General features: G+C 45.6%; 1 protein-coding gene across 2 annotated transcripts; it reads left to right on the top strand.

Annotated features, from left to right (window-relative positions):
• The first annotated feature begins 127 nt into the window (after window positions 1-127).
• LOC149288675 (insulin-degrading enzyme-like) lies at window positions 128-24,839 on the top strand. 2 transcript variants are annotated; one of them, XM_089491478.1, is made up of 24 exons: window positions 128-305; window positions 1,872-2,079; window positions 2,543-2,712; window positions 5,995-6,117; window positions 7,791-7,903; window positions 8,242-8,404; window positions 8,711-8,803; window positions 11,148-11,239; window positions 11,810-11,890; window positions 12,266-12,369; window positions 13,285-13,387; window positions 14,918-15,040; window positions 15,294-15,376; window positions 17,263-17,407; window positions 18,672-18,782; window positions 19,419-19,539; window positions 20,917-21,008; window positions 21,343-21,454; window positions 21,535-21,702; window positions 22,492-22,764; window positions 23,100-23,161; window positions 23,467-23,539; window positions 24,296-24,363; window positions 24,744-24,839. In XM_089491478.1, the coding sequence occupies exons 1-24, from the start codon at window positions 146-148 to the stop codon at window positions 24,837-24,839; spliced, it is 2,937 nt and encodes a 978-aa protein (XP_089347604.1). In that variant the 5' UTR covers window positions 128-145. The 2 variants fall into 2 exon arrangements, with proteins under 2 accessions (XP_089347604.1, XP_089347603.1); XM_089491477.1 differs by lacking the exon at window positions 17,263-17,407 and adding an exon at window positions 16,744-16,888.
• The last annotated feature ends 1,058 nt before the right edge of the window (window positions 24,840-25,897 follow it).

Raw genomic sequence — 25,897 nt, 5'->3', positions numbered from 1 at the left:
GGGGGAGTAGTACAGTAGTCTGTACCGTAGCTGGCTTTGCCCCCGAGTAGCAGTAAAGAGTGATCATTTGGCCCTGAAATGTGTTGTTTTGTGCTCATTCTTCGATTTTCCTCCACGCAGGTTTCAGGAACGTAGCGTCGGCGCCATGAACAGCCTGGCCATGAAGCGGGTGGTCAACGAAATCGTCAAGTCTCCGGAGGACAAGAGGGATTACCGAGGCCTGGAGCTGGCAAACGGCATCAAAGCGATCCTCATCAGCGACCCCACCACCGATAAATCCTCGGCTGCCCTCGATGTGCACATCGGTATTTCATTCTTCTTTTAGTCTCTCCCGATTTGCATTGCAAAAGAGTGATCCAGCTGCCCCGCGCGCTGCATAAAGTCCTATTGGTATTTCTCGTGCTTCCCCCAAGCCTCGACTATTAAGCCGGTATCCCAGTCTCATATTAAGGACGAAGCAGCTGGCAATGAGCGGTGATCTGGTTATTGCACCTCTTCCCGAGTAGAGGAGGAGGGGTAGTAGAGTACAGCGGGCAATAACTTTCAAGGGATCCATGTATAAAGTGGATATAGAGGCAAAGGTGATCATTGCTGACCTTATTTGCATGTGGCTACCCAGAATCCCTTGTGGTTGTGGCAGCACCATGAGATTTCTGAGGGGAAAACAAGCCGTCTGGTGTCTGTAGATGAGTGATTAATACTGTATTTGCTCAATTATAATACAACCCTGATTATAAGACGACCCCCCAAATCTGAATATTAATTTAGGAAAAAAAGAAAAAGCCTGAATATAAGACGACCCTATAGGAAAAAAGTTTTACCAGTAAATGTTAATTCATCTAAACTTTTTTTTTTTTTTTAATAAAAGCTATGATTGAGAAAAATATTTTGGTTTTATTTCCTTCTATCTTCCAACCTGCCTCCCCAGTTATGCACATCTGCCCCAGAAATGCCTTTTACCCCCTATATGCCATTTAACCCTCTAAATGCCACTGTGCCCCATGATATGCCGATTGACCCCCTATGTTCCACTCTGCCTCCAGAAATGCCTTATACCCCTATATGCCACTCTGGCATTTAGAGGGTTAAAAGGCATATTATGGGGAAGAGTGGCATATAGGGAGGTTTAAGGCATTCAGGAGGCAGAGTGGCGTATAGAGGGTTAAAAAGGCATTTCTGGAGGCAGAGTGGCATTAAGGGGGTTAAAAGGCATTTCACAGAGCACTCTGCCTCCAGAAATGCCTTATGCCCCCCATTTAACTCCCCCCCCCCCCCCCCCCCAACTTACCGGTTCTTCTGACTTCTCTGTCATGTAGCCGGGGCAGCGTGAAGATCCCACGCACTTGCGCTGCAGCGGGGGTTGTCTGCGTCCATCGCCCAGACCCGACTGTCGGAGATCAGAGTTCAGCCGGGGAAGGTCTGCGCGATGGACGCAGACAACCCCCGCTGCTAGCCACACCTCCTTCCTGCTGCAGCGGTAGTTGTCTACGCGAACCGCATAGACATCTACACGCTGCCCCAGCTACACACCGGGGGCTCAGAAGCACCGGTAAGTGGGGCGGGGGGGGACAGGAGGATCCAGGTCTGATTATAAGACGAGGGGTATTTTTCAGAGCATTTGCTCTGGAAAAAACCTCGTCTTATAACCGAGCAAATACGTTAATTCTTCTACTACCCCCTTAATTTTAGTGGAAGGGGTTTCCATCACCTTTACCCACCGTAACTTATGGGGGTATCCGTGCTGCCGATGGGCGGATTTGCTGGCCATAGTCATTTAGGTCAGAGAAAAGACCCGACTCCCTCAAGGTCACATCATATTTCTTCAGATAAAAAAGCATTCTTATTAACTCTTCCCTGGTTCTTCTCGGCAGGATCGCTGTCCGACCCCGATAACATCGCGGGTCTGGCCCACTTCTGCGAGCACATGCTGTTCTTGGGGACGGAGAAGTACCCGAAGGAGAACGAGTACAGCCAGTTCCTGAGCGAGCACGCGGGCAGCTCCAACGCCTTCACCAGCGGCGAGCACACCAACTACTACTTCGACGTCTCGCACAAGCATCTGGAAGGCGCCCTGGACAGGTGACAGGAACGTTATTCTTCCAGCGGCCGCAGCGACGGTTAACCGCTAGCATATAGAGATATATATATATATATATATATATATAACGCCCCTGACGCTTCCAGCCCTGTAACCCCCATTCGGACTGGTAAGGCTGATGGGAGTTGTATTCCAAAATAAAAATCAGGCGATTAAAGACTTCTAGATTTTTTTTTTTTTTTTTTTTTTATTTTTTTTATGTATTTTAGGTAATGTTCATGCCCACATTGTCTGTCTCGTGTGCGTAGAACCTATTACCCTGCTTTCCCCTCGCTACTTTTAGGTGGGCTGCCTCATGGATCATTTCCCAAGGGGAGGAATAACCCGGTTTAGTGGAACAGATGCTGTATAATGACGGACATTCTCTTTATATGCACACACGTTTGCTTGTAAGTGATACTTACGGGAGCGTGAGTTTTGCTGAAACCGCGGATCTTCCCCCAGGTTTGCCCAGTTTTTTCTGTGCCCTCTGTTTGACGAGAGCTGCAAGGACCGAGAGGTTAACGCCGTGGATTCGGAGCACGAGAAGAATCTGATGAACGACGCCTGGCGTCTCTTCCAGCTGGAAAAGGCCACCGGGAATCCGAAACATCCATTTAGCAAATTTGGAACTGGTAGGTTAACCCTTTCTTTCCCGTGTCTGGTAACCGCCTGGTATTTGTAACAATTCTTATTACCCTTCCAGCCTCCGGGACAAGTTGCTTTAGTGCAGCACCAAAAGATTAGGCACACTGTGTCACACAGGGGCACATTGACTTAACTGTGTGATAAAGACACCCCCCCCCCCCCCCGTGATGCTCGGTGCATCCATTTCAAGGGAGATCTCTGCAGTACCTCGATCTGTGTGACATCAAGAGGTTGCGTTCTGGGATATGATGTCGTATCTCTGCTCGGCAGCAGGGGCTGTGGCCGTGGCGATTGGGTTTCTGGGCTGCACCTGTCCTGTTTAAATATAATATCTGCTATTCTCTCCGTTCCAAGACAGGGGGTCTGTGCTGCAGGGGGCATCGGGGGGGGGGGGGGGGGAGTCATTTAGGGACAAGTGCAATAACATAATGATATACATACATAAAATAATAATATAATAATATTATCGGCAGTAAAGCGCAGCCCTCGTTTCCATTGATTCACTGTTACTGTTGCACCTTTGAATTTTGGGAGTTTGTCGGATGTCAGGATAATTAGCTGAGTACCTGGGAAACTGATAGAATTTAGTTAAAAAGTTACATATTGATTACTGTTGCCTTTTAGAACTCTCGGCGCCGCTTTTTCCCGTAACGAAGAACTCCTGTCTGTAGGGACGTTCCTTAATAGTATCATTTTCTTTTAATTATATATTCTTAATAAACTGAAGTACAAAAACTACTTGCGTAATAGGTGATGATAGTAACCATATGAATAATTAAGTTTATAAAGTGTGTTTTGGCTGAGAACGGGCTGCGGGCTCGTGCATCCGTCCGGCTCGGGCCGTAATTAAAGCTGAAGGTAGGCGTTGTGGGGGATCGGAGAGCGGCATCCCCGCGTAGGCAGTGGACAGAAGTTCGGTGTATATATGTCATATCATATAATTATATTATATACTGGCTGTGAAGTACTAATAGTTTCCGTTTGATCGCCATTAGCAGGGATGGATCTATTTGCGATTAACGAGGACTCCTAGGACGTTCTTTTTTTGCCGCGAGTCTCGGGGCGCCGATGTCGCTCCCACCTCTGTCTGCTCGTGAAAATAAGTGATTTTCCACATTTTGGAGTCCTAATAGTTTTGCACAGTGCTTCTTCTCAGTTTGTTGCTCTTAACGCTCCAAGTGATTTGAAACGTGAAGTCTGTAGCTTTCTATTCCTAATGGTCTCCGACTTCCGCCAAGCCGGATTAATTCTGCATTAATCTCTCCCCCCCCCCCCCCCCCCCCGTATCCGACAAGCCGGTGTTTTTGCCTTTACATTGTTCTGTGGATGTTGTGCAAAGGGTTAACACGGAGCTTTATGGTCGTGGAGCCATTTTTGGCTGCTCTGAACGGTTTAATAATAGTTTTGCCGGGCAGTAGTTGGAGCGGTTGAGGTTTCCAATAATTAATGGTAATTCCTTGATTTTCTTCTGCGCTGACTTACCTTCGCTTCCGCTCACCTGTCGGGTTTAGCTTATCTTGGCTACGCAGGTTAATAAATGCCTTATTCCGGGTGTGGAAGAGATCTGCGTTCAGCCCGTTCGCAGTGTGAATTTTATTAAATGTTCAGGATGTTCAGTTTTTGAGCCCAGTAGCCGTTGCAAAGTTTCATGATTCCATTGAATTACCGTATATGCTTAAGTCAAATACTGACTATTATGACGCTAAACTCCAAAAATAATTATTTAATCAAGTATAATTTTGCTTTATTCATAATTTTTGCTGGGAACACTTAGTTGTCACGTGACAAAAAAAACCAGTCATTGATAGGTTGTTGCCATACAGCCTGAATGAACGTCTTAAGCTATTCTACACTAAATCTTCCAAAGAGAGAGAGAAAAAATTAAAGGGGCAGATCTGCTAAGGTCGGTTTGCTTATACATGTTCTAAGCAGAGCAGCACATTTTATAATATAGACTTGTTAGCAGGAGAGTTTTAGTTTTAACTCACTTTACTATTCGTTATACTGGCCCTGCATGCTGTATAATTCAATGCACAAAGAAATCGATTTCAACTATACATTATACAGGCTCGGCCGCGCTCTTCCTGCGGGAGAAGCTCACTAGGGTTGGACCGTCGTGATGTAAAGTAGCTGAGAGAGAGAGCGCGCTGCTGGCAACTCGCCCTTTAGTGAATAGACACCTATGTGTTATTGTGATATCAGGCTGCCACCCAGTGGTCTCTTAGAGTATTGCACTTCCGGTATCCGCTCTATGGCAGCTGATTTACTCCTGTCCCCGCGGCCCAGCGGCGGATTCTCCTCAATGGCTGCTTTAAAAAAGGGTCATTGAAATCACAATCCGCTATTGTGAGATTTGGGAAGCCTAAGAGCTCAAATTCCTTTAACAGCCTCGCGTCCCTCAAGTAAAAGGGTGAATACAACTAAGAAAAAGCAGTGAATCCAAAAATATTTAATATGTAGTTTATCGGCCGTTGTATGTTGAGAAAATAAATAGAGCAAGTATAATTTAGTAGGAACCCCCTCATTTTTTTTCTAAACAGTTTTTGCCCAATAATGTATAATATATATATGTATAATATATTTTATTTATTTTAAATGGGACCTCCCCTTTAATTAAACGCTTGCAAATAATAAAAGTACCATACCGGCCCATCTTGAATATCCTCTGTTCCGCTTTAAGTAAAGCACCCACATAATTATATATATGCTATTAATAAAGTAATCAGCCCATCACATAATTATAAAAATAACTCGCTGCTTGCCTGAATCTTCACGTTTTATATATAATTATATACACGCAATAATGAATTGCCCATTATATGGTTAACCTGTATGGCAGCGACAGCAGGAACATTATTGTTGTCTCATTCATAATGTTAAGTCGCATATTGGGCTAATTGAGGTTAAAATAAGCAAAACTGAAATCAAATGGTATAAAGTAAAACCAGCTATTAAAAAATATATTCTATATATTGTGTATATATATATGTATGTGTGTGTGTGTATATATATATATATACACACACACACTGTTTGATGGGTGTTTTTATATTTATTTTTTTTATTTTTTAGATTTGGGACATTTGAATTTATATTTTATAGATAAGTAACTTTAAGGGTTTTTTTTGAACCTCAGAGGTCTCTTCTTCAGATGTGATTCTATGTGAATTATAGACCTGTGTTGTCCCAAATGTTTGTGTACATTTTTACCTTTTTGTTGGGCCGTCATGGGCTAATATGGCAATTGTCTATTTTTATTTCCCCTAAAGGTAACAAACTGACTCTTGAAACGAGACCAACCCAGGACGGCATCGACATCCGACAGGAGCTGCTTAAATTTCACTCCACGTACTACTCGTCTAATCTGATGAGTCTGTGCGTCCTCGGACGAGGTAACGCGGGCTCTTCTTATCTGAACTGCACACATGGGCTTTCTTATTGTGTTTAGCGCCGTGCTTTGTACGCGAGCGTCCCGCTGAAATAGACAATATAAAGATAGAACAATGGGACGCTTATTATAAACCCGCGATTCCCGGCACAGCGCTAAACATGAAGCCGTCGGAATATTCCGCTCGTCGCTTCCCGCTTAGAACGGTGTATAAAGCTATCTGAATGGGCTTTAAATACGAGACGGAGAGAGGTGCCGACCGAGGACTCTGCTGCTCTGTTTGATATTTTGTGTGCCAGGCGGAGAATTCCAGAGCAATAATTTGCTTGCCCGAATGGCCCCCGTCTGTCACGTTTCTGTGTTCCACAAATTAACCTTAAAATTTATCACGATTGTGAAAAATGTTAGAAATGTTCTTGGGTTTTGAAAGAAAAGCCAATTTTGTCTATTAAAATAACATGAAATCCAGAGCAGACGGGGTTAATATTGTAAATGACTATTGTAGCTGGAAACGGCTGATTTTTAATATAATCTCATCATAGGTGTACAGAGAAGCTTTATCACTCCTGCATTCCAATGGCCCTTTATCACTCCCATCACTCCTGTGCTCCAATGGCCCTTTATCACTCCCGTCACTCCTGTGTTCCAACGGCCCTTTATCACTCCCATCACTCCTGTGTTCCAACGGCCCTTTATCACTCCCATCACTCCTGTGTTCCAACGGCCCTTTATCACTCCCATCACTCCTGTGTTCCAATGGCCCTTTATCACTCCCATCACTCCTGTGTGCCAATGGCCCTTTATCACTCCCATCACTCCTGTGTGCCAATGGCCCTTTATCACTCCCGTCACTCCTGTGTTCCAATGGCCCTTTATCACTCCCGTCACTCCTGTGTTCCAACGGCCCTTTATCACTCCCGTCACTCCTGTGTTCCAACGGCCCTTTATCACTCCCATCACTCCCGTGTTCCAATGGCCCTTTATCACTCCCATCACTCCTGTGTTCCAACGGCCCTTTATCACTCCCATCACTCCTGTGTTCCAACGGCCCTTTATCACTCCCATCACTCCTGTGTTCCAATGGCCCTTTATCACTCCCATCACTCCTGTGTGCCAATGGCCCTTTATCACTCCCATCACTCCTGTGTGCCAATGGCCCTTTATCACTCCCGTCACTCCTGTGTTCCAATGGCCCTTTATCACTCCCGTCACTCCTGTGTTCCAACGGCCCTTTATCACTCCCGTCACTCCTGTGTTCCAACGGCCCTTTATCACTCCCGTCACTCCTGTGTTCCAACGGCCCTTTATCACTCCCATCACTCCTGTGTTCCAACGGCCCTTTATCACTCCCATCACTCCTGTGTTCCAATGGCCCTTTATCACTCCCATCACTCCTGTGTGCCAATGGCCCTTTATCACTCCCATCACTCCTGTGTTCCAACGGCCCTTTATCATTCCCATCACTCCTGTGTTCCAACGGCCCTTTATCACTCCCATCACTCCTGTGCTCCAACGGCCCTTTATCACTCCCATCACTCCTGTGCTCCAATGGCCCTTTATCACTCCCATCACTCCTGTGCTCCAATGGCGGAAATGAAGCGTCCCGATATGAATGTACATTTAGGGGGATAATATGTGTTTGGGGATAACGGGAACCTCTTCTGTCGTCTTCCTCAGAATCCCTCGACGAAATGACGGAGCTGGTCGTGAAGCTTTTTGCCGAAGTGGAGAACAAAAATGTCCCTCTCCCCGAATTCCCGGATAACCCTTTCCAGGAGGAACATCTCCGGGTGAGGATTAATATAAAGTTCTACGAGGGGTTAACATAAAATAACAGGAAGGGAAGTTGAAAGGTTTCCGACTTGATTTCGTGAAAGATGCTGTGTTTTAGGACAGATATTTGTAGCAATCGGCAGATCATCCCGTCGGTTTCAGAGATGATCACCCCGACGTAGATCCAGCATGATTGACAGATATGACTTTGTTGGGCGACCGTGTTCTTTGGCAGCATTATAACCCAGCTGCTTGTCCTTTTGGATTAAAGTTTAAAGGGTTACTGCGAGGGATATAATGGGACTGAGCATTGCTGCGAGCCTCGCATGTCTCATGTTTGTATTTTTTCATATAGCAAATCTACAAGATCGTGCCTGTGAAGGACATACGGAATCTATACGTCACGTTCCCGATACCTGACCTGCAGAAGTATTACAAGTCCAACCCCGGCCATTACCTTGGACATCTCATCGGCCACGAAGGACCAGGCAGTCTCCTGTCTGAACTGAAGTCTAAAGGTAACGGTTATTGCGATGCGTGGCTGCCCTCTGCTTGCCAACAACTGATCCATTCACAAAACCCCCGTACTCTGGGGGTTCACGGTGCACTAATGTATAGTCTTGCAATGCTCAGATAGCATAGTGGGATCATGTATGTGCCTAGGGGCCCCCAAGGTCCTAACCTGGCCCTGATTAACTATATACATTACCGCAGTCCATTACTACGTTGCCAGTCCTGTATAGGTGTCTCTCCGCTCTCTGTATGTTCTTTTTACTCATCCCTTTTTTCTTTTTTTTTTTTTTTTTTTTGTCTTTATCTTTAAGGCTGGGTAAATACTCTGGTCGGTGGCCAAAAAGAAGGAGCAAGAGGATTTATGTTTTTCATCATTAACGTGGATCTGACCGAAGAAGGTCTTTGTAAGTAAAGCTGCGACCTCCCCAATCGCTCTGCGTCTCTCTGTTTCCACGTGTGGTTCCGCAATGTCTCTTTACATCATGCGTTCTCGGCTGTCCTCGTCAAGCGTCGCCTTCTACCACGATCAGGATCTCTTAGATCATTACATTCCTCTGCTTAACCCCTTAACGACAATTGCCGGTCCTGGCACGACACGGAAAAGCATGTGCTTTACGACAATTGACGTGCCAGGACCGGCACGTCTTTAAACGGGTGCAGAAAGCGATCTACTTTCGCTTTCTGCACCCAAAAAGCGTTGCTGAATGCCTCGACCTCGAGGCATTCAGCAACGCCGCGATCGGCACGAAGGGGCCATCTCTGGCCCCTCCACGGGGCGTCAACATCCGCCATACTTTGTATGGCGGCGGACGCCCGTTTTAAAAGCGTTTAGGAGGCGATCAACGATCGCCTCCTAAACTTAAATGGTGTCGCTGGAATGCCTCGATCAGGAGGCATCCAGCGACACCAAACACTTACCTTTCGGTGGAAAGGAAGATGGCCGCCGCCCTGCAAGAGAAACAAGCAAGTTTTAAAAGCTCGCTAGACGGTCTCCAGACCATCTAGAGAACTCTGGCTCCACTTGCAGGTTGAATACAGGTACTGCATTCACCATGCAAGTCAATGGAGCCCAGCTTTCTAATCACATTGTGATTAGTAAAAAAAAAAGTAAAAAATAAAATAAAATTAATAATTAGAAAAAAATAGTAAAAAAACAGTAAAATGTAAAAATCATTTCCCACTGATGTCACTATCAGGGGAACCTCCAAGTTGAAAAAAAAATGTTTACAATTTTTTTTTTAAAAAAGGCAACAAAATATAAAATATATATATAAAAAATATATTTTTGTGAGCAAGTCCTAAAATTAGCATATTAGCTTAAAACAATTCTCGCATGGAAAGAGTTAAAATACTGGCATATTAAATGCCCGTGGGGTGTCTACTTTTAAAAAAGGTATGATTTGATGGGGTAAATTGAATTGGCCAGGTTCAACAACGTCCCAATTAACACCGGGGGAAGGATGGCCACACATCTAATTTCCAATTAGAAAAATGCACACGTACCAAATGTGGCCTTTTAGTTCCCCCAAAAAATGACAAATTCATGCATGTATCACTGTACTCAGGAGATGTTGCTGAACACATTATGGGGTGTCGTGTGACAGCGGCATATACCAGGAGCTGTAAATTCATACATAAAGTAGGTGTGTGTGGGAAAAATACACACACAAAAATACTACTGCAAACTTTGAAACAATGCTGGTGGTAAAATGTGTGCATGCAAAGAGTTAAAATACCAGCATTTAAAATACCCTGGGGTGTCTAGTTTTCAAAAATATATGGTTTTGTTGGGCACACTGAAATGGCCCGGCTCAAAGATGTACCAAATAGGGCATGGGCAGTGGATCCCCAAATGCCAAAGTTCAACATTGAAAAATGCGCATGCCCCAAATGTGGCCCTTTTGCCCCCAAACAGCCAGGCAAAATCATTCATGTGGGGTATCACTGCGCTCAGGAGATGTTGCTGAACACATATTGGGGTGTTTTGTGATAGTGACATAAACGAGAACATTTTAATTCATACCTGAAGTAAAATGTGTGTGGCAAAACAAATGCAAAAAAATGACTACCACAAAGTTTGACAAAGACTGGTGGTAGATATGGTGCATGGAAAGAGTTAAAATACTAGCATTTGAAATACCCTGGGGTGTCTAGTTTTCAAAAATATATGACTTGATGGGGTAAATTGCATTGGCCGGGTTCAAAGATACCCGAAATGGCACATGGGGGGAAGAATTACCAGATTTGGAAAAAATGGCTTTGAAATAGCAAAACGGTACCTGTACTTATTGCCCCATAATGGGTAGAAAAAAGCAAAAAAACATAAAAACATTGGGTATTTCTAAACTCAGGACAAATAGTAGAATCTATTTAGCAGGTTTTTTCATTACCTTTTATAGATGAGTAAAAGATTTTTCAACTAAAAGTTAGAAACAGTCATTTTTTTCTAAGTTTTTCACCATATTTTATACTTTTTTTAGTAGTAAATAATAAGATACAATCAAAACAATGTCATCTAAAGAAAGCCCTTCTTGTCCTGAAAAAAACAATATCTATTGTGTGTGGGTTCAGTAAACGGGAAAGAAGAAAATTACAGCTAAACACGAGCAGCGCAGAAATGTTAAAAAGGCCATTGTCACGAAGGGTACAAAAAGTAAAATCAGCCTTTGTCACGAAGGGGTTAAATAACACAGAGAGAAATGGTATTGCTGTTTTGTCTTATAATTATGTTTTTTTTATCTTTCCCAGTGCATGTTGATGACATCATTTTCCACATGTTCCAGTACATCCAAAAGCTCCGTACGGAAGGGCCCCAGGAGTGGGTGTTTCAGGAGTGCAAGGTAACCCCGTAACCATCAGCATGTACCCTACAACCTCATCGAGCACCATTAAGCCACTCAGCCCTTCGATATCCATTCTCTTACTGTGCATTTTAGTATAAAGGAGCGTGTTGGTGATGTCTGCGATTAAGTCATCTAGGAATCAGAAGTTAAAACGTGACCCCCAACTGCATACTTTAATCAAATGATGAACCCTCTTGCAAAAAATGTTATAGTCCAAAAAGAGAAAGGTCAATCGAGTTTCCAGCACCCCTATAAGGTGTAGAACTCTAAATGACGATACTTGCGCAGTTTGCCAACTTTATTGTACATTATGAAGGGTCGATCCCAGTGAGCTTGCGATACAAGGAGCATATTTAAAGATCTTGAAAGTCAGCTGGCTGATTGAACTATACATTATGCAGGGTATTAGGTATGTATGTGAGTGTGTGTAGGGGTAGGTGGGTTTGTGTGTCAGTATGTGTGTGTGCGCGGTGTTCTCCTAACAGTTTCCGACGATAAGCTGTCATCTGCTTCTTTTTGGTTATACAAAAACCAAACACTTTTACTTTTAAATTCTCTTAATTCTAGGATCTAAATGCAGTTGCCTTTCGCTTTAAAGATAAGGAGAGACCGCGCGGGTACACCTCGAAGCTCGCAGGATTGTTACATGTAAGTGATACGCGGCTTTAGTCACCCGATGGAATTGTTTTTGAGTAGATCTGTTATATGCAGATGGGTTTTCCAGGTGGAGAGCCACTAATCCCAAAATACCCGCAAACATAAAGTACCGGGTGGCTTTTTAAGCTTGGATTTACTAAAACGAAGACAAGGAAGTCCCTGCTTAATTGATAGAGCAGTTTATAGGAAGTTACCTTTCACACTTATCCATAGGACCATGTCTTATTCTCCGATGATATTGTCATAGCCTAATTATATCTTACTTGCTAAATTATGCAGAATAAAATGTGATTATTGTATGTTTTTTTTTCTCAAGCTCTCCTTTCTCTGTATTCAATGTCTTGTTTTTTTTGGGTTTTTTTCCAGTACTACCCCTTAGAGGAAGCCTTAGCAGCGGAGTATTTACTGGAAGAATTCAGGCCAGACCTGATCGAGATGGTGCTCGATAAGCTGAGGCCAGAAAACGTTCGGTAAAATTCCTTTTTTTATTTATTTATTTTTCCCCATGCGCGACCGTTACGCCAACACCGCCGGCAGAGAGCTCCTGAACGGAAGTTCTAGCGTTCTCCGTTAGAGGAACCCGCTGAGCCCCGTGACATTTAGCCAGTGATTCCGGCCCCTGCTGGGAGGGAAGGACCCCATCCATGAACCGGCCGTAGGATATGTTGCTACATCCTGGTGGTGACCTGGCGCATGGTCGTTAGGATATGATAGTACGCCGTATGGCTGTTAAGGAATTAAATTTGGTTTTACCCTCCTTTGGTTCATAAAAAGAGCTGGGTCGGAATGGAAGGAGCGCAGGACAGAGCGGTATCGGAACGGGTTTGAAGTGTTTCATTTATCTTAAACTTAAAGCTTAAACGCCACTGCTTCTTGCTAGATTTCTCTCTCCTGACACCATACATTCCAACAGTCCTGGGTTTTAACAGGGTAAATTCAGTTTTCAGGTGCTGTCCTATGCACCTGCCCTACACTCCCGCTTTTGTAGGAGATGGGGATCATGGGGTAGCTGGGGAGCCTCTGCTGTCCCTTGGCCGGCCCGGGGTGCTGTTACAGAACAGATCCCCGTCGCGGCTTCCACGTGACCCGAGCGTTGCGGCTCGGAGACAGAAGGGCCGTTATTATAAGAAAATCCGCGTCGGGTTCGGCACCGCAGATCAGACTAAGAAACAGATTTCTTCAGCACGGCTACTTTTAACCTTATTCAGTTTCCTGGGATGCGATATATAAAATCTGTAATACTTTGATCCGTACAGTTTGCTAGATAATTTTTTTTCCCGGAATCCGGTTTGTAGGATGTTCACATTTTACAGGATCCTGAAGTTTTAAGAAAACCTTTAGTTTTCTGCGCTTGGAATGTAACGTATTCCTGCTGATCTCTACAGGGTGGCAATAGTCTCCAAATCCTTCGAGGGCAAGACTGATCGCACAGAGGAATGGTACGGCACGCAGTACAAGCAAGAGGACCTCCCGGCGGAGGCCATTGAGGTCAGTGGAGGCCATTATATATTGCTTATTGTCAGATTGTGTTTGTAGGAGAGCACCCACCATTATTATTATACCGTATTTGCTCGATTATAAGACGAGGTTTTTTCAGAGCAAATGCTCTGAAAAATACCCCTCGTCTTCTAATCGGGGTCGTCTTCTAATCAGACCTCAAATAGAGTCTGATTAGGAGACTAAGATCCAGATCCCCCGCACCGCTGCAGGGGACCTGGATCCTCCTGTCTCCCCCCCACACACTTACTTACCGGTGCTTCCTGCTGTATTGCCGGGGCAGCGGGTTGACGTCTACGCGATCCGCGTAGACAATGTCCGCTGCAGCCGGAAGGAGGTGTGGCTAGCAGCGGGGGTTGTCTGCGTCCGTCGCGTAGACCTTCCCCGACTGTCAGAGATCTCTGATCTCTGACAGCCGGGGAAAGTATACGCGACGGACGCATACAAACCCCCGCTGCCAACTCCACCTCCTTCCGGCTGCAGCAGAAGGCGACGTCAACCCGCTGCCCCGGCTGGAAGCACCGGTAGGAGAGGGGAGAGAGGAGAGGGGAGGGGAGGGGGGGGAGAGAGTGTGTGTGTGTGTGTTAGTTAAATGGGGGCATAGGGCATTTCTGGAGTGGCGTTAAGGGGGCATTTAATAGAGCACTCTGCCTCCTGAAATGCCTTATACCTCCTATATGCCACTCTGCCCCATAATATGCATTTTAACCCCCTAAATGCCAGAATGGGATATAGGGGTATAAGGCATTTCTGGAGGCAGAGTGGCATATAGGGGGTCAAAAGGCATACCATGGGGCACAGTGGCATATAGAGGGTTAAAAGGCATATCATGGGCCACAGTGCCATATTGGTGTGGCAAGCCTGGGGGCAGATGTGCGTAACTGGGGGACAGGCTGGAAAATACAAGAAATAAAAACAAAAAAAATATTTTTCTCAATCATAGCTTTTATTAAAAAAAATAGTTTACATGAATTAACATTTACTGGTAAAACTTTTTTCCTTTAGGGTCGTCTTATATTCAGGCTTTTTCTTTTTTCCTAAGTTAATATTCAGATTTTGGGGGGTTGTCTTATAATCAGGGTCGTCTTATAATCGAGCAAATACGGTAATTATCACATTAAAAATGCGGGTTTTTTTAAGATATATATATATATATATATATTAAAATAGTTTTAGTTTTTGGGTAATGTTTCGGGCAGCTGCGTGTGTTCTGTCATTAGCATTTGGAATAATTCTAATAGAATTAGAACAGAATAAAATAAAACCAAGTTTATTTCAACCCTGTCCTACATTACTATATAAAGTGCTGGGGGAGGGGGGTATTACTGTATAGAGCGCTGAGTAAACCATTTAAATGCCAAAGACATGCCATACACTTCTGAGACGGACTTGATATGGATAGGAAAGGGATTCTATAGGGTTTGCTGACTGCAGCAAACGGTTAATATGTTGTTTAAAGGGCAGTTGGCGTCTGTTACCTTCGTGTCTCACCCGGGGATTTGCCCCATTTGTTTGCTGTAGAAATGGCAGAATGCGGACCTCAACGGGAAATTTAAGCTGCCGACTAAGAACGAGTTTATACCAACAAATTTCGAGATCCTTCCTTTGGAGAAAGACGCGTCGCCGTATCCTGCCCTGATTAAGGTACTGGTCGCCGTTATCGACGACAAAGTAAATGTCTACGTGCCCAGGGGGGGCGTCTTGATGCCAAGCTTGGGGTACCGGCAGTCACCCCAGACAATAACCCCCGGTGTGGAGAAGTCGGTATAGACTCCCCCACAATGTGTAGGGGATGCGCATGAGAGCGTTATGATTACGCTGACGTTATAAATGAGATGAAGGGGCTTGTCGTCCCAACGGCGCGTTGGTGTTGTAACGTTTCGTCTCTCTCCCGCAGGACACCGCCATGAGCAAAGTCTGGTTCAAACAAGACGACAAATTCTTCCTTCCAAAAGCTTGCCTGAACTTTGAGTTCTTCAGGTAGAAATCTCCTTTATTTCCATCCGGATAAACTATCGCGGGGTTAAAATCAATTTTTCTTTCTTTGTCTGAAATGTAATTTATTTATATAGAAGCGGAGAGAATCTTTTCCGAGCAGGGCATTAATACCGGCGGAGCTCCTCTCCCCGGTAATATCTCCGTGTGGGGCTGTAATTATTAGGCATGCCGGATGAGCGCCCGCTTAGCTTTTTTTCTCTGTCTTTATGGTTTTTGTTAGGGGGGGGGGGGGGGGGGCGGCAGTAAATCTGTCACAAAGCTGCGCGCTGACCGTTCCTCCGGCTCATCCGTCTTGTGTTCATGGATGCTCCTAAATGACTCTGTTCCCGATTTCTGTCCATAACCATTAGACGGCGAACGTTCTGCGGTGTTCTGCCAATCTCAACGGCTTGATGGATGATTCCCTGCGCCCCCCCGAGACAGAAATAAACTTTCTTTACTTCCCCCCTGAAATAATTATACTTGGAGATCAAATCACTTTTTTCTCTTCATTATAGTTTTCACGGCCCTTAAAGCTTCCATAGAAAAAAAGTCAACCGTTATTTTAATTTTTTCTTGTTTAATTTTTGAAAACGTATTTTTTTTTTTTAAATAATTTTGGTGGGTTTTCATATGTGAGCATTGAGAGGGGGTCCCGGCATCGCTTCGTGGAGGTTACTGAAGGAGGTCCTCGTTGTTCCTTTAGCTGTTTTGTAATAATGATAGTTACTAATAAAATGATTTAATCTCGGAGGAACACGACTAGCCGGTTTTGTGGCTCTCTGTTGTCTCTGAAAACATCGGGAAAGTCTTTCTCCGCGTCAGGCGGGTGTATCGAGGAACGCAGGCGGAGGACGCGGGTTCAAACAGGAATAGATGAGACGTCGCTGGTTCATTGCATGCGTTTGGGCTGCCGGTTGACGGCTATGGCCTCGCCGTACCCTCAGATCAGTATAATGTCAGCAGTTGGCCTCGTTGGGTGTTTAGTTTGGGGACATATGGGCAAACTACATGGGCTATTAAATTCTACGGGCTGAAAGTGGATTTGGGATGTTCCCCGTAGGCGTAAAATGTGAGTCTATCGGGAATAAATAGACCCCTTTGTCCTCTTCTAAAGGTGAACTCTTAGCAAGATTGACCGATCAAGCTTCCTTATGGCCCCCGGTGACCGTGAGGCCGTCATGCCTTTAATGATTCTTTGTCGGGGTTATACGGCCCGTGCTCCACGTAAAGCCGCACAGTAATGTAGCTCGTCCCTGGGGCCGTGTCTACTCCTGTTGGATCGTGAAATGTCGTCTTATCCTCTGCCCGCCCGTTGTGTAACCCAACAAGTAATGACACACCAGTTTGACTTCAATGTTTTCTTTCAGCCCATTTGCTTATGTGGATCCCTTGCACTGTAACATGGCCTATTTGTATCTTGAACTGCTAAAAGATTCCCTCAACGAGTATGCATATGCAGCAGAGCTAGCCGGGCTGAACTATGATCTCCAGAACACCATCTATGGGATGTATGTAAGTACCTAAAACCAAGGCCGTTCCTTCTCCTTCCTCCGTCGGAGGACTTCTTCTCATCTCCTAGTTTCCTACATTCCATTTGGTGTTCTTATTTCAGTCCCACCTTCCGACCTCAAACTCTACCAGTTAATAAAAAATAAAAATGTCTACCTCCTCGATGGGTAGGTTGTAGAACGCGATGAGAAAAACTTCCAACCCAACGGTTAGGTCCTCCATCCATGGAGACGTTGATGGTGATGCTGCATATACATACTCTTTTATTCGTGATCCTCCATGTCCTCGTCGGTGTCATTGCTCGCATCATCAAACAGTCTCTCTCGTTTTATTTTCTCTTGTATTTTTGTTTCTCTCCCCCCCCCCCCGTTTGTTAGTCGATACCTTTATGCCGACCCTCTTCATTGCAACATGACATACCTCTTTCTGAGACTATTGAAGGATGATTTAAAAGAGTATACATATGCAGCTCGCCTCTCGGGTTTGGGCTATGGCATTGCGTCTGGAATGAATGCCATCCTTGTAAGTAAATGACCCTAGGAAGCCGTCTCTGCCAGGCTGAGCGTTGAGGCATGCGGTAGCGTTTGCAGCCACGTTTGGTGGATTTTGGGCTTTTTTTTTTTTTTTTTTTTTGTGCACTTGTCCCAATAATGGGTTTAAGGCTTCAGGCTTTTGTGTTTGAGTGATTTGGCTGAGTTAATGTTCACTCCCCCCCCCCCCCCGTTTACTAATACTAACCAGTTGGTGTGTTCTATACTAAAATAAAAAATGTCATTTTTTTTATACCACTTTTGACGTCTTTATCCCCAGTCTTGGCCTTAAAGATGAAGCGCTTTGGCAGATTGTGCCTCATAACCCTGAGCAACTCCCGTGGCCCTGGCTGGGGGCAGAACTGGATCGTGAGGGTGGGTGGTTGGCAGCGTTAGGGCAGGAAAGTGCTGACTGGCAATAAAGATACCAAACCATGAATCCCCCTTTACAGCCCCGCTTGGTATAATTGCAAATTAGCCTTTATCGTCTGATAATACAGAAAATATTCTGGTGCCTTACCTTCTATTAGAGAGTCCGCGGTAATGCCGTCACTTTCACTCCAGAGCTGCCCTGATTGGAGCATTCTACTCGTCTTCAGCGCTATTGGCTGGTTGGGTCCCTATGGGTCACTTTTGAAGCTTTCTGCCCAGAAATTCTCTCTCTCTCTCTCTCTCTCGCCCCCCCGCTCTCTCTCTCTCTCTCGCCCCCCCGCTCTCTCTCTCTCTCGCCCCCCCGCTCTCTCTCTCTCTCGCCCCCCCCGCTCTCTCTCTCTCTCGCCCCCCCCGCGCTCTCTCTCTCTCTCGCCCCCCCGCTCTCTCTCTTGCGCCCCCTTATATTTACAAAACAAGAATATGACTACAATGTCAGGTTTTTAGAGGGTGAAGAAGCGCATGTTCTTACCTCTGACAATTGCTGCAGAACATTTAGATGTGAAGATGTTTGGAACAATGCATTTCTTGTCTCTTTCACACACACGATAAACTCTCTGCTTTCTATAACCGCTCTGCATGCATCACAATCTGTCGGACTTTCATCCTAATTAATAGCTGGGGTTGGTGGCGGATCCAACATCACCGCAGAACGCCTGTCTGTCCCTCTGTGGTCATCAGGCGACTAATAAGCATATGGGGGACACCACGTTGCAGCCATCATACACATTAAACCGCACATTAGTGTTAGAAAGCGTTGCGGGTCTTCCTGATTCTTGTGTAAGGAGAATGGGTGTAAGCGCTCGTGTGTTTTCTTCTCCTTCCAGCTGTCGGTAAAAGGTTACAACGACAAGCAGCACATCTTACTAAAGAAGATCGTCGAAAAAATGGCCACTTTTGAGATAGACGAGAAAAGATTTGAGATTATTAAAGAAGCGGTGAGTTATCCGGTCTTGTTATGTCAGATGATGTCGTGTTCAGCATCTGCGGTGTTGCAGATTGTTAGAGCGACGGTAATAAATACGGCAGATTTGTCACTTTACGCATATTGCACATTTTCTATACATCTGTGAAAGGGGATCTGCAGGCTTGGGGTCACTCATGGAAAACAAGGAGATTTCTGGCTATAACATAATTGCAAAAAGGGTTTTCTAACCATCAATTAGCCTTTTACACTTAAACTTGGATCAACGAACACAACGTGCCATTGGAACACAGGAGTGATGGGAGTGATAAAGGGCCATTGGAACGCAGGAGTGATGGGAGTGAAAAAAGGGCCATTGGAACGCAGGAGGGATGGGAGTGATAAAGGGTCATTGGAATGCAGGAGTGATGGGAGTGATAAAGGGTCATTGGAATGCAGGAGTGATGGGAGTGATAAAGGGCCATTGGAACACAGGAGTGATGGGAGTGATAAAGGGTCTCTGTACGCCTATGAAGAGATTCCATTAAAAATCAGCCGTTTCGAGCTACAATAGTCATTTACAACATTAACCCCGTCTGCGCTGGATTTCCGATACATTTCATGTTTCTCCGCGTGTTATACAGATGTTCTTTCTCTTCTTCCCGCGCAGTATATGCGTTCCCTTAATAATTTCCGCGCAGAACAGCCGCACCAGCATGCGATGTATTACCTGCGGCTGCTGATGACCGAGGTGGCCTGGACCAAGGATGAGCTGAAGGAGGCTTTGGAGGGTGAGTGAGTAGATGTCATGCGTTCGGGGTGTCCGGTGCTTCCCGACCCCCAATATTATTCTTCCGTAGATGTCTCCTTGAGTTCACGATCCTCTCGGGACCCCCGAGCCCGTATCATTGAGCTCAGGTGATAATTGAGGATTATCGTGTGTTTTCCTTTCCATATATATCCACTCAAGCATTTCATTTTTAGACAACTGGATAACATTTCCATAGCAACGCACTGTCCGTAGCAGGCAGCGTGAATGTCTCCCCCCCCCCCCCCCGCTTCAATGACGTCAGGATTCCTCTCCGGCCCCCCGAGGGATTTAATCTGATTTCTTAATTTATTAATTGACGGCCGCGCTGCAGGCGCTTCGGGTTAATTCAGGCAAATTATGCTACAGGCTGCGACTGAATGTCTTCTAAAAGATTAAATGCCCCTGAATGCAGCAACTGCCCTGCATCTAAGTAAATCTCGGAATATTCCTTTTTTTGTTTTGTGGTTTTTGTTTTTTTAACGCCGGGGTCCTGATTTATAAATTTAAAATGTATAGACTAGAAAAAAAGATGTTTCGACTTGTTTCTCCTCTGCATGGAGAGACTGTTGTAGCTGGAGGTGATCTTCACCTGTTTAATAGGCCATTTTTTTCCTCCCCGTGCGCCGCGGGCAGCAAAATACAGCCTGTTCTCAGTGCTGCGCAGAGCTGTGGCTTTTTATCTCGTATGCCACACGGCGGACAGAAGAGATTTCCTCCGGAGCGAGAATGTCTGCAAAGAGCGATTGGAAAGCCAAATGTGGAGGTTTATGCGTGTATGTAATATATATATATATATATCTATCTAGTGTGCTCGGTGTTGTTCTGCGGAGTGGTTGGATCCGGGGGGTTGTGACGTGACATTGGACATGACGGGCCGGGTTTGATGCTTATATCTTGCGGGTATATGATTTATAGGACTCTGGCACGGCTGTAGTAAGTCTTCCAGTTATTTGGAGCATCCTTGGCAGTTTGGTTGCAGACGTTTGTATCGACGTGACTTCGATGCTTGGAACGTTTGTTTCGGTGTAAGATGAAAAGTCTAACACCCCGTGTCCCCCAGCAGCTGGACTGGGTTGAGATCGCGGTGGTTAAGCTGGTTTCAGGGTCCGTAGGGACGGAGTTCTCTGTCGCTGGAGATCTGGTTTGTCTCTCCTGCTTGGGTTCCGTTCCAGACTCTCTTGGTCCATTCATTGGGCTCTGCGCTGGTCCCTTCAGGCCGACCGTCGCTAATCCTGTGCAGAGGACGGCAAACGGAGTGGCTGGGTTTATGCCGGGGATGTTTCACGACCTCAATAAACGACCGGAAAGTGCTTAATCCCCCCCCCCCCCCCCCATTGGTTCTGCTTGTGTCTTACAGATGTCACCCTCCATCGTTTGAAAGCCTTCATTCCCCAGCTGCTGTCCCGGCTGCACGTCGAGGCGCTTCTTCATGGCAATATCACAAAGCAGGTGAGTTATCAGCCTCCCTCTCCATGCCCAAAAACCCCCTCGATAACGTTACGTCATTACGGTCCGGGGACTGTAGCTTTTTCGCATTGCATTGCAGTGGCCGCTATTGTTAACCCCGGGCCTAAAATTTAAAGTAAAAAGTGTTTTAGCTGGATTTGTTACGACAAAGTAAACGGTGGATGGGCAGTTGAGCACTCTACTGCACTAAAGGGGAACTTGGCCCTGACCCCTGGATGTTTTATGCTGGAATCCCAGTTTAAAATTCTCCTTCGGTGGCATAGAGTAGAAGCCGGCTTTCTGTCGCTGACCTGACATCCGTGTTTTTCCTCCGCAGGCCGCGCTGGGCATCACGCAGATGGTGGAGGACACACTCATCGAGCATGCGCACACCAAGCCTCTCCTGCCGAGCCAGCTGGTCCGATACAGAGAGGTGCAGCTGCCCGACCGTAAGTCCCGGGAGCGGTGAGCGTCTCGGCGGCTTCGCCTCTTCTGATTGTATAAATATATATTTTTGGTGTCTTTGCAGGGGGCTGGTTCGTCTATCAGCAAAGGAACGAGGTTCACAATAACTGCGGGATAGAGATTTATTACCAGACGGACATGCAGAGCACCTCGGAGAACATGCTCCTCGAGCTCTTCTGCCAGATTATTTCCGAGCCGTGCTTCAACACCCTGAGGACCAAGGAGCAGTTGGGTGAGACGCGTCCGCCAAAAGAACCCCCCCCCCCCCACCACCACCATCCAGAACTTTCTGTGGTTCGGATATAATGAACTAATTTATCGATCGCTTTATCTTTCTTACCATTTATGCAAATCCCCCTTCACATCCCATTACCACCCTGTGCAGTTTGTAGTGGGAACCGGCTTTCAGCCCAAGCAGGAAGTTGTATCAGACTTCCTGTCTGCTAGCGCTAGAGATTCGTTACAGTGTTGCGGTCGAATAAAGATGGAAGTAGTAATAAACAATTAGCGCTATTAAAATGTAAGAAATGGTATCGGGGCTCATCTGGAATCCGACTGATAAAGCTAGCGAGAGCTCAAAACTGTATGTGAGCCTCCGGTTACTGGGAGGTAGCCAAGAAGGCGGTAGATGAGTGGAACAGCATCCTAGCAGAAGTGGTAGAGGGTAATACAGTGAGGGGATTTAAGCATGCATGGGATAGACATACGGCTCCTGAATGTGAGGATCAGACTAAGGACGGATTATTTACATCGAGAAGAATAGACCGAATAGAGGGGCCGATTGGGTCTTGTCTGCCATCAGGTTCTATGTTTCTCTGCATACCGTTAAGGAGAATCAGGAGTTCCATAAAGTGGGCATAAAACATATCTAATTAGGGCCAGATTCGCTTTAATGCGAGCCACTTACTGTTCTGATGCATGTCACGTGTGTGACGTGGTAACGATTCGGTTCTAGGCTCGGCAGGCGCTTTTGCCAGAGACGTTCTTCTCCCCAGACTTACAGCTTTTTGCCCTTTTGAAGGTTACATCGTGTTCAGCGGCCCCCGCAGGGCCAATGGGATCCAGGGCCTGCGGTTTATTATCCAGTCCGAGAAGCCGCCTCATTACCTGGAGAGCCGCGTGGAGGCTTTCCTGAAGACCACGGAGAAGTCCCTGGCAGACATGTCCGACGAGGCCTTCCAGAAGCACATCCAGGCGCTGGCGATACGCCGTCTAGACAAGCCAAAGAAGCTCTCTGCGGAGTGCGCCAAGTACTGGGGAGAAATAATTTCCCAGCAGTATAACTTTGACAGAGGTGAGACTCAACATGAACGAACGCACGTGGGCGCTTACAGCCATATGATGCCGATGTAAAGATACTGAGCCATGGCTGGCTGAGAATCATAGGTGTTGTTAAGAAGTAGCTTTGAGCTCTTTCCAGTCTTTTCTGATTGGCGGTAGCTATTTAACCCTTATTGCACCGGACTGCTGTGCTGGCCGCAGTCCTCTTTACAGTGACTGTTATCAAAGGCGATAAACCTTCTAAACGCGGATTATTCTGGAAATATTTTTCTAAAACGTAGTGTTTTTTGTTTTTAAGCCAAAAACCCTGTAAAATAATTATTCTATTTTCCTTTCATCCTGTTACAGATAATATTGAAGTCGCGTATTTGAAGACCCTTGTAAAAGATGACATCATCAAGTTTTACACGGTAATTATATTTTTGTTTTTCTGAAGTCACAATCCGTTGTATCCGGGTTTTTATTCCATCCTGTAATCGGCTGGAATACGGAATAAAGTGTCCGCCTGCCGTTACGCAGGGGCATTGGGGGTCTCTTACTGGGTTCAGGCCCCCCCCGATCGCGGTGCCAGATGTATTTTGGGGTGTTCTGGAGCTTTCTCTGAATGGTGTGCCGGTCTCGATGTTTTTAGCCTCTAAAATTGGTGATTTATCTCTGCTGGCAGTCACTTTCATATTTGGTTTACGCGTCTTGTTAATATATTTCTCTGTTTCAGGATCTGCTGGCCGTGGAGGCCCCGAGGAGACACAAAGTGTCTGTCCACGTTCTGGCCAGAGAGATGGATTCATGTGAGTGCGTTCAGAGGTTGGGGGGTTCAGTGTTTCAGAACACGTCGGCAGCACTGGTGTAACAATGACCCTGAATTACTGGGGGTGTAGCGGTGCTATGTACGGGAGAGACGCTGCCGCAGATGAGCCGATTTTGGCTTGTTTTAGGTTTTCTGGAGTAGGGGGGATAAGATCGTTAATGTAAATCATTCTGGGAATGCGTAGGCTATACATGACGTGCGTCTCAAGCCAGTCACCAGTTCAGGGGGAGCTGGACCTACATGCACCGTGAACCTAATCACAAGACTACTTTCCATGTCCAACCTTTCGGCTGTCACGATGTATAGATCAAAACATAAGTCAAGTGGAGCCGTCGTAGAGGAACAAAGCGGTGGCAGTAATTTCACATCGGTGATGGATAACCCGCTTCCGCGGTACCCACCTGGCCCACCAGCGGTCAATGTATGAGACACACAAGGACCTCGCGATCGCGCAGTCATCCGTGTAACAAACCTGCGGATCGGCCTCTATGCGCAGAAACCCCTCTTAAGAGCAGAGATTTTATATTTCTGTTCTCGGGGTTTGAACGTTCGCTCCTCCATTTAGATCCTAGCAGAGGGAGTAAAGAAAGGGTGAGCGAGTGCCGACGACCGACGGAGACCGTCCTGCTCGCCATGAGATCGCGGGGCGTTAGTGTGCGCGGTGGAAGGTCGGTTTTTGAGTAGGTTACTGTTATTGTATCCCGTGTCTTACTTCGGATCTTTTGACCCCACGCAGGCCCTGTGGTGGAAGAGTTCCCGTGTCAGAACGATGTTAACCTGGCCCCGGCACCCCCCCTTCCACAGGTAGGTTGACGCAACGCTCCTCCACCCCGCATCAAACGGTATCCGGTACAGCATGACAAAGCAAAAGCCACGGAGCATAAATGTGTAAATCCGGAACATATGTGTACAATTTAAACACGTGGAACTAGAGGCGTATTAACCTTCGCTGCTGCCGTAACTCCCCCAATAAATTGTGTGTGTGTATATATAGTGTGTGTGTTTATATGTGTGTATATATAGTGTGTGTGTGTTTATATGTGTGTATATATAGTGTGTGTGTGTTTATATGTGTGTATATATAGTGTGTGTGTGTGTTTATATGTGTGTGTATTGGCCCTCTTTAATCTTTACGAGCCAGCAAAAAAGTTTATTTTTCATTAAAACGCCTCTTATTTTGTCAGCCTGCTGTCATTAACAACATGACGGAGTTTAAGCGAAGTCTACCTCTGTTCCCCCTGGTGAAGCCTCACATAAACCTCATGGCTGCAAAACTATGATCCCTTCTGCAAGCAGACAACCAAGTGCTGGATCTCTCGGAACGGCCCTTAAACAACGAGTGACAAATATCGGTTTAAATAGTAGGATTTTGCAAATAGACATTTAGTGCGTCTCTGTAGTACGAATCTGCGGCTCGCTTCACCTTGTGGGATGTCTGAGACGCTCGGTCGGGAAGCAGGAACGCGTCCTGCGATGGATTTAGAATGAAGAAATGTATGATGTCATCTGTCGTTGCGTACGACGTATAACCGCGGATACGGATAATGCCAGGAAACCATATCCTTTACCTTTTCTCCACCAAACTTATTTATGGCTACATTTTAGATTCGGTCCTAATCTTACCCAAAACCTACAAACCCCTCCCGCTTCAGCGGCAAGTCGGGAGATCCGGGACCTTCGTACATAATAGACGATTCCGCCTTTAAAATGTTTAACCCCGTAGGGTTAGCCTGGGCTGTAAGCGACGGGATGGTAATTAAGTAACGCGACCCTTAATGAGACTGGGACGTTTGGGATAAATGTCTAGAATGACCTCCAGGATGGCGCCCGCAAATATGGCCGCCCATAACTTGATTTATTATTCTTTACAGCATAGTTTGGAGTTAACTAAACCCAAATTTGGGAAGAAAAATGACTATAATCGTAAAGTGCATTCGTTGTAACGGTTTTAATCTTTCTAAAGGCAAACGCTGAGATTTTATAACGTGGCAGGAATGCTGAAAACCCACAAGAGCTTTATTTGGGGTCTTTAATTTCTCACCTTAATTATTTTATTAAAGTTTTATTTTGTGTAACATCTCTCTCGTTTCTCAGGGTTTGACCTATTAATCCCATTAGGCTTTATAATTAAATACCGTTATTTACATTCCCCCCCCCCCTGTACTTTGAACCAATAAAAATTTTTTTGATTTTAAAAATCCAGACTTTAATAATCTTAAGTAATTTTATATTCTTGCTTGCCTCCTGACTGATGTCTTTACCGAGAGGGTGGTAGTTAAGTGGAACAGCCTCCCACTAAAAGTGGTAGTAGTTAATACAATGAGCGGACTTAAACATG

This window comes from Sceloporus occidentalis, unplaced genomic scaffold (genome assembly GCF_023333645.1).
Source record: "Sceloporus occidentalis isolate IW3139 unplaced genomic scaffold, rSceOcc1.0.p SCAF_50, whole genome shotgun sequence".
NCBI classification, from domain to species: Eukaryota; Metazoa; Chordata; class Lepidosauria; order Squamata; family Phrynosomatidae; genus Sceloporus; species Sceloporus occidentalis.
This window is presented reverse-complemented; position numbering and strand designations above follow the sequence as displayed.

Bases quoted from the DNA above. Each gene is read 5' to 3' on its own strand.
- LOC149288675 (XM_089491478.1), top strand. From the start codon at position 146: ATGAACAGCCTGGCCATGAAGCGGGTGGTCAACGAAATCGTCAAGTCT. The intron at 15,041-15,293 runs GTACTGGTCGCC...TCTCTCCCGCAG, and splicing joins CGTATCCTGCCCTGATTAAG to GACACCGCCATGAGCAAAGT. The intron at 18,783-19,418 runs GTGAGTTATCCG...CTTCCCGCGCAG, and splicing joins TTGAGATTATTAAAGAAGCG to TATATGCGTTCCCTTAATAA.